General features: G+C 40.5%; 1 protein-coding gene across 1 annotated transcript; it reads left to right on the forward strand.

Moving 5' to 3' along the window:
* Positions 1-2,594: 2,594 nt before the first annotated feature.
* HNRNPA0 (heterogeneous nuclear ribonucleoprotein A0) lies at positions 2,595-5,585 on the forward strand. Its single transcript, XM_017500965.2, has one exon. It carries the CDS (start codon positions 2,940-2,942, stop codon positions 3,849-3,851), a length of 912 nt encoding a protein of 303 aa, XP_017356454.1. The 5' UTR covers positions 2,595-2,939; the 3' UTR covers positions 3,852-5,585.
* Positions 5,586-12,545: the final 6,960 nt, after the last annotated feature.

A 12,545-nucleotide genomic window follows, 5' to 3' on the forward strand; every position in this document is an offset into this window, starting at 1 on the left:
TTTCATTTTTTTTAAATGGCATTTATCACTAACATGCCGTATACCATTGTTATTTATTGTCTGCTTCTTCCCACTAGAATGTAAGCATCATGAAGGCAGAAGTTTGTCTGTGGTTTACAACTATATTCCCAGCACCAGGCATAGGATTCATATAATTGGATAAACTAAGAACTTACTATGTGCCAAGTACGTATACATGTTTACATGTAGAATCTCATTTAATTTTCACAACAGAAAGATGTTTTATTATCCTCATTTTAAGATAATAAAACCAATCACATTTTAAAAAATGTTAAGTAACTTGCCCAAAGTCACACAACTAGATGGTTACAGGGTAAGTGATACACCAGTGTGTTTACCCTCAAACCTTTTTACCTTTGTTATAGTATCCAAACTACTTAACCTAAGATTCAAGACATTCCATAGTATCATTTCATAGTATCAAAGACCCTCAACCTATTTCACTTCTTACTGTTTTCTAGCTAAAACTCCTGGTTCTGCTCAAACTATCTGGTCTACTCTCTGTGTCTTGAAGCTTATGTCCCCTCTGGATTTTGCTCAAATAAACTCCCTGTAGAAATATTTTCTTTTTTTCCTTTCCAACTTTTAGGTTCAAGGGATACGTGTGGAGGTTTGTTATGTGGGTAAATTGCTTGTCTTGGGGGTTTCGTGTATAGATAATTTTGTCACCCAAGTCATTGGCATAATACCTGATAGGTAGTTTCTCAGTCCTCACCCTCCTCCCACCCTCCACCCTAAAAAAAAGACCTGGTGTTTAATGTTCCCTCCTTTTATGTCCATGTATACTCCATGTGTAGCTCCCACTTATAAGTGTACTTGGTTTTCTTTGAACTTGTATTTGGTTTTCTGTTCCAGCCTTGATTTGCTTAAGATACTAACTAGTCTTTGCCTCTGAGGTTCAGTGGAACTTCTAATTCTTTCCTGCTTGCTTGATACAGTGAGGAATTCCTCTTAACTTCTTCAGCTTTTACCATATGGTTTTGGAGACTTCTGGTCACGTAATGCCTCATATTACACCCCATGTATCTTGCATGGCAAACAAAGGCTCAATAAATGTAAGCCGTTATAATCTTCTATTCCCACCTGAGTGAGGGCACTAAAAGCAGTGACTTAGGGGTGTTTGATCTCTCTGTAGAACGTTCATCTAACCAACACCTTTAAAAAGCTAACATTCCAGGCTGGGCGCAGTGGCTCATGCCTATAATCCCAGCACTTTAGGAGGCTGAGGCGAATGGATCACGTGAGGTCAGGAGTTCGAGACCAGCCTGACCAACATAGTGGAACTCCTGCCTTTACTAAAGTACAAAAATTAGCCGGGGGTGGTGGTGGGCGCCTGTAATCTCAGCTACTCAAGAGTATGAGGCAGGAGAATCGCTTGAACCCAGGAGGTGGAGGTTGCAGTGAGCCCAGATCACGCCACTGCACTCCAGCCTAGGCAACGAGCGAAACTCCGTTTCAAAAAAAAAAAAAAAAAGAAAAAAGCAGTAGCTTATGTTCATTGCAAGCACCTCTCATCACAATGTATTCAAAAAAAAAAATTTCAAAAAAAAAAAAAAAAAAGCTAACATTCTAATTGAAAGAAAGAAGCCACACATGGATGATGTAAATTGTACATAAAAAATTTCACTGAGGTTAAATATAAATGTCTGCTGGAGTGTGTCAAGGGGAGCTGAAAGGCCTCTGAGGGCGTCGCGGGAGGGCTTCGAGGATGGCAGGAAGGTGGCAGAGATGTCGCGCCTCGTCTGGGTCGTAACGTCTGAAGCTCTTTTGGTTCCCCGTTGTCTTTCACACCGCCGCCTAGGGCTCGCCTTTGCGCAGGGCCACATGTTAAAGTTTTAGCTTAACCGCACGCCTGGCTCACTGTAAACGGTTAATAACCGCCTTCGTGGACCAGGCATTTGCCCTCCATCTTTGTGCGGGCGAGAGGAGGGGCGGGGACGCCAGGTGTAGCAGACGAGCCGAGAGGCAGCGGGTAGATCTGAGCCCCCAACCCCAACAGTCAAGTTTTCAAAAAGCCCGCGCGTGGCGCCCCAGGCCGCATCCGTTGGGAACGGCCCCCAGCGCGCCCCTGCTCCCTCCCCCGCCAAGCCTTGGGCGGGAGAAAGCGCGGGGGTGGCATGCAGGCTCTGCCTACTGAGGGGGCCGGGACAAGCGCGCACCAGGGAGCGCGCCCGTTCGACAGCTGCCGAAAACGGAAGTGGGTGCGAGGGAATCACTGTGATTGGCTGAACTGACATGTCTCTCAAGGGGCTGGCGCGAACGCCACTGCGGAGTTGGGCGAGGGGTTGAGGAAAGGGGAGGGGGAGAAACATTGGGAACAGCCGCGGTGCTGGGAGGAAATGAATCGCGGCGCTGCGCGGAGGGCAGGGAGGAACCCATGTCAAGGGACAGAGGGGCAACTAGGAATGAAAGCGGGGTGGCAGGAGGGGACACGGCAGCAGAACAGGCCACGGGCTTGAACAGACCGCGGAGGGCGGGGAGTCCGTGATCTAGAGCGGCGCTGCGGCGCGGTAGGCGGGATTAATGAGAGCGAGGCGGGGATTGGCGGGCAGCCCTCGGCTGCCGTACGTCGGTGGTGACGCACGCCTCGGGGAGGGTGCGCGCGCGTTCAGCGGCCTCTTTGTGTGGTGCCCAGATAGGAGAGCGGAGGTGGCGGCGGCGGTAGCGGTGGCCTTGGTTGTGTTCCAGTCTCCTCGGCTCGCCCTTTAGCCGGCACCTCTCCCCTTCCCTCCCCCTTCCTCTCTTCCTTCCTTCCTTCCTTCCCTCCCCTTCCCTTTTTCCCTTCCCCGTCGGTGACCGGCGGGAGTGGCTCCAGCAACGGCTGGGCCCAAGCTGTGTAGAGGCCTTAACCCAAGATAACGGCGGCGACGGCGAAACCTCGGAGCTCGCAGGGCGGGGGCAAGGCCCGGGCCGTGGAGATGGAGAATTCCCAGTTGTGTAAGCTGTTCATCGGCGGCCTCAATGTGCAGACGAGTGAGTCGGGCCTGCGCGGCCACTTTGAGGCCTTCGGGACTCTGACGGACTGCGTGGTGGTGGTGAACCCCCAGACCAAGCGCTCCCGTTGCTTTGGCTTCGTGACCTACTCCAATGTGGAGGAGGCCGACGCCGCCATGGCCGCCTCGCCCCATGCCGTGGACGGCAACACTGTGGAGCTGAAGCGGGCGGTGTCCCGGGAGGATTCCGCGCGGCCCGGTGCCCACGCCAAGGTTAAGAAGCTCTTTGTCGGGGGCCTTAAGGGAGACGTGGCCGAGGGCGACCTGATCGAGCACTTCTCGCAGTTCGGCACCGTGGAAAAGGCCGAGATTATTGCCGACAAGCTGTCCGGCAAGAAGCGCGGATTCGGCTTCGTGTATTTTCAGAATCACGACGCGGCAGACAAGGCCGCGGTGGTCAAGTTCCATCCGATTCAGGGCCATCGCGTGGAGGTGAAGAAGGCGGTCCCCAAGGAGGATATCCACTTCGGTGGCGGTGGAGGCGGCTCCCGATCCTCCCGGGGTGGCCGAGGCGGCCGGGGGCGCGCCGGTGGTCGAGACCAGAACGGCCTTTCCAAGGGCGGCGGCGGCGGTTACAACAGCTACGGTGGTTACGGCGGCGGCGGCGGCGGCTACAATGCCTACGGAGGCGGCGGCGGCGGTTCGTCGTACGGTGGGAGCGACTACGGTAACGGCTTCGGCGGCTTCGGCAGCTACAGCCAGCACCAGTCCTCGTATGGGCCCATGAAGAGCGGCGGCGGCGGCGGCGGAGGCAGCAGCTGGGGCGGTCGCAGTAATAGTGGACCTTACAGAGGCGGCTATGGCGGTGGGGGTGGCTACGGAGGCAGCTCCTTCTAAAAGAAAATTTAAAATGCCTGGGAGTGGCTGTTGGGGTAGTTCTTTCTGACAACCCAAGTGGGGTCAACTCCTAAGCCCCAGCCCCTCACAGCGCCTTCCCTGTTTTGCCCTTAGGGGAGCCACTTCTAAGGCTTCTTACCTTTGGGGGTGTTCCTCTATTTGCCTGCCACCTCTCTCGTCTCTCCCTCTGAAGATGGACTTGGCCCCACATACACATTTTTGTGTTACAGTCATTGATGGACTCTATTTTTTTATTATTACTTGGACCTTGGTCGTTTTTATACTAGCAAAATGTCTTGTTTTAATTTGTGTTTTTTGGGGGGAGGGAGGGAGTGAACTTGCTGATTCTGTAGCAAAACCTGGGCGGGGGTTGGGTGGGGGGTAGTTTACTTTGTTGTAAGGACTTGATACCTGGCTACGGCGTTTTCTATGAAATCTACTTGGATCCCATGCCTGAAATTTGGAAGCATATGTACAAAAATCATTTTTACGTTTTATTTTTAATAAATCATTGTGTTTGACCGTACATGTCTAACATTTTTTTTCTAGGATCCATTCCATATCGTTTTTAAGGGATATTTGTTTAAGATTTTATGTGTTAATTCTTTATTCTTGATGTGTTCTTAGAGAAACTTTTAAGAGGTCCTGTGGGTTTTTTTCCCCCTCTCGTTGCCCTGCTAGTTGTGTGTTGAATTATATCCCTTACAGGCAAGACTTCTGAAGTGGTGGATGTGGCTTTTTAAACTCTTTTAAGTTTCTATGCATCCATCTCTTATACTAAGCGATTTGCTTATCATCTTGTCATGATCGGTCATTTCTATGACAATTTACTTCAAACTGTGTACTGTGTGGTTCTATATAGTTTGTGTTAAGCATGTCATTCATATAAACTGTTTAAAATTTTTCAGATGGCCTAGTTTCATCCCTCTTATTGGTCTGTCTGTAATGAATGGTTAAAAATAAGGGTTATATTTTACCCTCAAATGCGGTTTTGTACTTTCAGAGCAGGTCTAAACGTTTTTTTCCCCTATATCTGAACTGTTGTCCTCATGGAAATCCTTTTCCCAATCTTTGTAGCACCATCTACTGGCAGAATGATAGAGTAGCTGCGAAATAATTTGTTTAAAAACTTGCTTAGGACAATTGTATCAGATTTAGAAGTTTTGCCATCAGAATTCTTTGTAGATTGGAAGTTACACGTTTGCTTGTAACTGAGATGGGCTTCACAGGAATGTAGTTGCCAGTTCATATCACAATTGCCCTTTCTATATGAGGTTTGAAAATGTAAACTGCTATGCATAGCTTGGGCAATAGCCCTAAATTGCTATGACAACTAATGAACCAGCTACATAATACTGGTATTTTAGGTGCAAGTTGTAAAGCAAAATATCTGTATTCTGCTTGGTTAACAAATGTATATTTGTAGTCCTTTCATGCAATAGCATTCAAGTTGTTGTTTATAAGAGAAGAACAAAACTGATAATAGGAGAAAATTGCCTTTCTGGATAGAAATATAGAATAGCAACGTTTATGGATATCACAAATAAAGAATTCAATTCTTTACATGAATGAGTGAGAGTATGTATAACCTGGTGGGTGGGTTCAGAGTACGTTTAATAATGCTTAACTTGATGTTATTTAACGTAAATATTTGACTTACGTTGAAGGCTCAAAGCTATACCAGGAAGCTTTCTGAAAAATTATTGGGCTTTAAAATAAATGAATATTTTAATACTAAACCTTTTTTTTTTAACTTGTTACTGTTCGATTCCTAAGGTCTAGTTCTTGCCAGTTTTTTTTTCTTTCCTGATTGCCAGTGCTCTACTTCTAAACAGGTATGGAGAAAGGTTAAGATTATTAGGCCAGGTTGTGGTTGCTCAGTAGTCACTTTGGCAAAGGATAGCAGATGCTTGGTACAAATAGTGTTCTAGGTCAAATGGGGTGGATGTTTTTGCACATTGAAGTAAGTGATTAACACGTCAAATCCGTTGCTCTCAAATAGTTCTACAGTTTCCATAAATTTCTGTCTTATTTTTTAATTCTAGTGATATACATCATACTACATATGGACTACTTCATTTGGTAATTTGGTCCAGCTTTTTGGTGGCTGTACAGTGGCCTCTAGGATACAGAAAATGATTCTCTGAAATTTTTTGTTAAAATTGTTAAATACTACTCTGCTTGACTTTTTTACTCAGTTTTGGTGGGAAGATATGGGTCAGTTGGAATAGTTCTAGTTCACCTTTGTCAGGGTTTTCAGTTTGATAAGGTTATTGTCATTCTATATTCCCAACATAGGGGCTTCTAAAGTTTGCAAATGAATTATGTAAAAGGATTTTCTGTTTATTAGGAAAGCAACCTGTTCTGTTCATGGTATATTAACACTTTATTGTCATGTGTCTACCCTTAAAATTGCTATAAACTGTAGTGAAGACAAAAGCATAGTGGTATTTAGTCACTTCTGGGTTCCTCTTGTCAGTTTATATGCAAACATTTTTGGCATGTGGCACTTGGGGAGGAGGAACAACTGCTTGTATGTTTTGACTCCTTCCACCTCTGAAGGTTATCTGAACATTATTCAGATTTAAGAGATGAGATCATGGGAGCAGGTGGTACAGAACCTAGTAAGTGTTGAATATAATTTTCGTGCCATGCTTGAATGTAATTTGATGGATTAGCAAAATAAAAGTGAACTTTCTATTTTTCATCTTTCTTAATGTGAAGATATTTTGCAGTTAAATTCTGTAAAGTGTAAATTCAGTAGTCATTAGTTGAAAGTGGTTTGAAAGGTTGTTAAAGATGATACAGGTTGAGTATCCCTTATCTGAAATTCTTAGTCCCAGAAGTGTTTTGAGTTTGGGATTTTTTTCGGTTTTTGAATATTTGCATTATACTTACCATTTGAGCAGCTCTCATCCAAAAATGTAAAGCCCAAAATGCTCTAATGAGCATTTCCGTTGAATGTCAAGTTTCAGATTTTGAAGCCTTTTGGATTTTTTGATTTGGAATACCTGTAGTGTTTCAGGTCATTTAAAAAGCTCTCACTGGTACTGATANAAAAAAAAAAAAAAGATTCTTTCAAATAACCCAAGGAAATTTATCAAGCTAAAGAGAGAGATCTAAAAACTGGTCTATCAAAGCTAACAAGATTACATATACTCATTGATTAGATATTTTTTGCATTTAGAGGGTGTTCTTTTGAAGAAGTTTACTTGCGCTGATTTTGTAAAAAAAAAAAAAAAAAAACTTGCAAATGGTTAAGGGATAACTATCAAATCAGAATGACTATACCGATTGTACCCATTTATCCATTGTTAAGTGATTGGAAACATTTCATATTCAAATATAATTTTCATAATTTTTGTTTTAAGTAAACCTAAAAGATTGCGGATACTTGATAATTTTGCATTTATGACTTTTCTTCAAGACCAGATGTGACAGTATCAGCTATTTGATTTGTAGGCTTATTTAGTTTACCTTTTAAAAGTGCTTCAGTTTTGGGAATTTGCATTTTAGGTTAAATTTTGATGCCTGTGTCTGCTGATTGCAAATAGGCATTTGGATGTTGGATTTTGAGCAGAACTACATCTAGACTGTACGGATTTTACCCCAAAAGACAGTACTTGCACTTAGGGTAAGTGTCTTTCTCCATTTAACCAGCTTATTCAATCATCTTAAGAGTGATCGTTGGGACACTTTTCCTCCTCTTAACCTTATTTTGGCCTTTTGAAACACAGCAACTAAGATTGCCTCTAACCAAGGGTAGGACAACACTTTTTCCTTAAGCATTTTATTGCAGGTTACTTTGATTTGCTTTTGTCTTATACTTTCTATTACATGCTTCCTTTCTATTACAAGTGAAAACACATGGAAAATTTTTTTTCCAATAAAAAGTTCCTTTAATGAGTAAATGAAGCTTAAGAAACATGTAATTTCTACTATGTTACTTTAAAACTTGCAATATTATATAACATTTGTATTATACTTTTTTTGGATTATACTTTAAGCCACAGAAAATAGCAATATTACTGGGCAGTACAAAATACAGAAATCCTGATTTTTCTTGGGGTTGATATATTTTAAAAAATACTTAGAATTAATAACTTTATAAGACCATACTAAACAAAAAGTAAGTAAAACTTAATATGAACAAAACCCATCTCAGATAATCACTGTTAAAAGGTATATATTCAGCTACATCTTTTGCATGTACCTACATTAATTTTTAAAAATAGAATTATATCATTTTGTAGTTTAGATCATGAACATTCTCACATACCAAGACAAGTAGACCTATTTCATTCTTATTAATGCCTGTATAATGTTCCATAATAAAGCTAATACTGTAACTTAAAACATTCCTTTGTTGAGGGACGTGAAGTTTCTCCCATTTCTTGCTGTTATGAATAATGATGTGATGAATGGCGATTATGCTTGTACATATGTTTGTGCTTGTCAAATACTTATTAGCTGATGAGCTGGCTACTCAGCTAAATGTACTGGAATAATGAAAGTGCAACAGGTTTCTGATACGAGTATTTTTCAATTCTCAGTTTATACACAGAAAAGTATGTACCTATTTGTGGCTTTTTAAAAGCCTTTGGGTAAATTCAAAACATTTTACTGAAAATTTCAGTTAGCTTATATGTGATAAAACATTGCTAATAGCCTAGGAAGACCGTTAGGTTGCTGCTGCTTTTTGCTTTCTCCAGTAGTTTTAACTGCAAGACTGTTTGCCAGTTTTTTTCCATATGATGTCCACATTTATCACTTAAGAAATTTCATTACTGTCTGAAGAAATAATAAGAAAGCTACCATTCAATATTTGCTATGTGCTGTGTGCTATGAATATATGCATCATTTTAAATTTATTTTAGTGTTCAATAATTCTATGAAGAGATTCTTTTACCTCCATTTTGCATGTTAGCTACAGGCTTATAACTTAAGTAAGGTTATGTAGCTACAGTCAAAAAGAAATAGGGATCTGTTAGCTTAATTTTAAAAGTTGTAAAAAAAAGTTGCTCCTCCTGTCTTTACTCAGTGCTCAGAGGTAACCTATGTTTAATACGTTGTCATCATCTAAACTTTACTTGCATGGATACATAAAAACATTCTTTTTTTTAGAACAAAATGGATCACTTAATATGTTTACATACATATGCATAAATATGTATTTTGACATCAAACACATCTTTGTCTACCTGTGTATATACCTCTGTCGTATAACTGTATTCTACAGTATAGACGTGTCATTTATTGGTCAGCAAGTTCCCAGTTTTTTGCTTATAATTTAAGACTCCTGTTGCAGGGTTTGCATTGACATTTACAACATATTCAAGGGGAAAAAGAAAAGGTACAGCAGCCTAGCTGAAGCTGTTCATTACACTGGTGTCCAGATAGTTCTCTAGGAAACCTGCTGGAGTCCTACAAGGAATTGTTGGATATTCTATGGTCTTAACATTTCAATTTTACTTTGTTATTTCCCCACAAAAAGTTTTGCAGACTTTTCTTTTTAATGAGAAAGACTTAATTAAAAACTATGTGTCAAGATGTGGTGGCACACACCTGTAGTCCCAGCTACTTGGGAGTCTGAGGTGGAAGAATTGCTTGAGGCTCGGGGGTTAGAGGGTGCAGTGTGCTATGGTCATGACTGAGTAACCACTTCACTCCAGCCTGGTGACTTAGTGAGAGTCTGTCTCTGAAAAATAAAAATTAAAAAAAATTTAAAGATATGCAGCTTGTCTCCATTAAAAACAAGCCTTTGTTCCCTTATTTTCTGAAAGAAGTGTACCTTGAAGTCTGAGATTAGAGTAATAAATATGCCATTTATTGCCCTTTTTCAGTTTATTCTGACTAAAACTTGCAACATAATTGTTGTTGTATGTTAATAGAGATTTTTCAGTGCAGAGATTGTCTTCAATTTAATTTTAAATTACTTATTAAATACTCTCTCAAGAAGAGAAAATAAGACAGGAAAAATGGTGTCCTGGGAGAGGATTGCTCTGAATCAGAGGTGTGCAACACCAAAAAACCTGAATTTCCATTTGAAATGTAGATTTAGATCTTGCTATTTTCTGATGAAAAAGCTGAATTTGTTCTAATTGAAAGTTTATGTCCTAATTTTCATTTTAAGTTAACGATTGAATAATTTTTGAGGAGGCAAGATAGTTTGAAAACAATAAATGGACATGAATTATTAGCCCCAAATTTCAATTTATCACATCATGGGTGTTCTCGATGCTTAAATTTAGTCTCTTACTAAATGTAATATGTGGAAGTATTTTACTTGGGATGTAGAATTTTTTGTTCATTCCAAAGAGAGGCACAGGTCTGGTATGGGAAAATTAGTCTCTGACATTGGAACTTGCTTTTGAGTGAACTTCATATTTGCCTTAAATGAGAATTTAAATGTTACAAGATAAAACATTTATTATAAAAAAGAGATATTTGAAAGCTGCTATGTAAAAAGAAATTACAAAGTAGGAAGACTAGAAAGGGCAATTCTCTATTTTCCACCTATTTTTTAACTTTCATTTGAAGCTAGATGAATTGAACCTTCAGAGAGGGAAAGGATTCAGGAAGATGCCTTTGGTAGGTATACTTAACTGTACTTCTCTATTCAGGCAGACTTTGTTTCTTTGATTCTTTTACCATTTTTGTATGGTTTACTTAAAACTATCTGAAGTAGGTATCATTTCCTGCTCTAAAATTCTCAAGTGTAAACTTTTGCCATTTAAACGTTGTACTTATTTCCCAGTGTTTATCATCAATTTCATTGGGTGTTAGGCACCTTTGTGTAAGACACTAACATGATCTGGAGGTACACAGCAGTGAGACAAACATGGTTGCTGTCTTCGTATACCTTGCATCCTGGGTGGAATTCAATTTATTTTTAGATGATGCTTTTTTTTTTTTTTTTTTAAAACAGCATTGTGTCACTATCTCAGATTGTTCACACCAAATTGGAGTTAGTTCCATTGTCATTGAATGTACATTCTCTGATGAAAATTAAGACTCTTTTCTCCTCAACTGATTGCATTTTACTAATCAAAGTTATGTTTTGTCTTTGATGCTTATGTTGCAAATGTAATTTGCTTCATAGGGGACATCTGATTTAATATTTCATAGCCCTTAAGGACATAAATTTTGGCATCTAATAGACCAAGTTCTATTTCTGACACAGTCACTTTCTAGCACTGCGACCTTGGACAAACTGGCCTAAGCCTCAGTTTCCTTATTTGTAAAAAAAGGCTATGGTAATACCTGCTGCATAGCATTGTTAAGCAGATTCAATGAAAGAATGCATATAAAGAAGGGCTTACTGTAGTCTCTGGTACACAGTAATCAATTACTATGTGGCCCTGATGAAGAGGTGGACAGACTAGAAAAAGGCATACTTTTATATCACCCCAACCGTATCAATACAGTATTTGCACAGTAAATGAAATCAACGAGTATCTCAAAAGAGTAGTGACTTACACATATGTAGTCCATAGAACACTCTTAATACCTGAGACATGGTCTTTAGGCTTTGCTCTTTACTTGTTGGGTGAGCTTCCACATGATAGTTCTTAAAATCACTGCTGCTTTAACACTGGTAGGAGAGAGATGAGTCATGTTAGCTGTATGTAATGTTTTAAATATTTGTTAATATTAGGAAGGCATAAATAAAAGAATGTGAGTGTTGAGGAGAGGTGACTTAAGGCAGGAAGAAGGATCAAGAAAAGCGTTGTGGAGCTTATAATATTTAACCTTAAAAGATTTCCAGAATCTACAAATAACTAAAACAGATTTACAAGAAGAAAACAAGCCCACTCAAAAGTGGGTGAAGGATATGAACAGACACTTTACAAAAGAAGACATACATGAGGCCAACAAACATGAAAAAATGATAATGACTGGTCATTAGAGAAATGCAAATCAAAACTACATTGAGATACCATCTCACGCCAGTTAGAATGGTGATCATTAAAAAATCTGGAGACAACATGCTAGAGAGGATGTGGAGAAATAGGAACACTTTTACACTGTTGGTGGGAGTGTAAATTAGTTCAACCATTGTGGAAGACTGGCGGTTCCTCAAGGACCTAGAAATAGAAATTCCATTTGACCCAGCAATACCATTACTGGATATATATCCAAAGGATTATAAATCGTTCTATTATAAGGACACATGCACACGAATGTTCATCATAGCACTGTTTACAATAGCAAAGACTTGGAACCAACCCAAATGCCCATCGATGATAGACTGGACAGGGAAAATGTGGCACATATACACCATGGAATGCTATACAGCCATAGCAATGAGTTCATGTCCTTTGTAGGGACATGGATGAACCTGGAAACCATCATTCTTAGCAAACTGACACAAGAACAGAAAGTCAAACACTGCATGTTCTCACTCATAGGTGTTGAACAATGAGAACACATGGACACAGGGAGGGGAGCATCACACAATGAGGTCTGTTGGGGGGAACTAGGGGAGGGACAGCGTGGGGTGGGGAGTTGGGGAGGGATAACATGGGGAGAAATGTCAGATATAGGTGATAGGAAGGCAGCAAACCACATTGCCATGTATGTACTTATGCAACAATTTTGCATGTTCGTCACATGTACCCCAAAACCTAAAATGCAATAAAATATATATTAAAAAAAAGATTGGTCTCATAGAGAAGGTGGGAGGAAAAAGGG

This window comes from Cebus imitator, unplaced genomic scaffold, assembly GCF_001604975.1.
Source record: "Cebus imitator isolate Cc_AM_T3 unplaced genomic scaffold, Cebus_imitator-1.0 Scaffold274, whole genome shotgun sequence".
Taxonomy (NCBI): domain Eukaryota; kingdom Metazoa; phylum Chordata; class Mammalia; order Primates; family Cebidae; genus Cebus; species Cebus imitator.

Bases quoted from the DNA above. Each gene is read 5' to 3' on its own strand.
- HNRNPA0 (XM_017500965.2), top strand. From the start codon at position 2,940: ATGGAGAATTCCCAGTTGTGTAAGCTGTTCATCGGCGGCCTCAATGTG.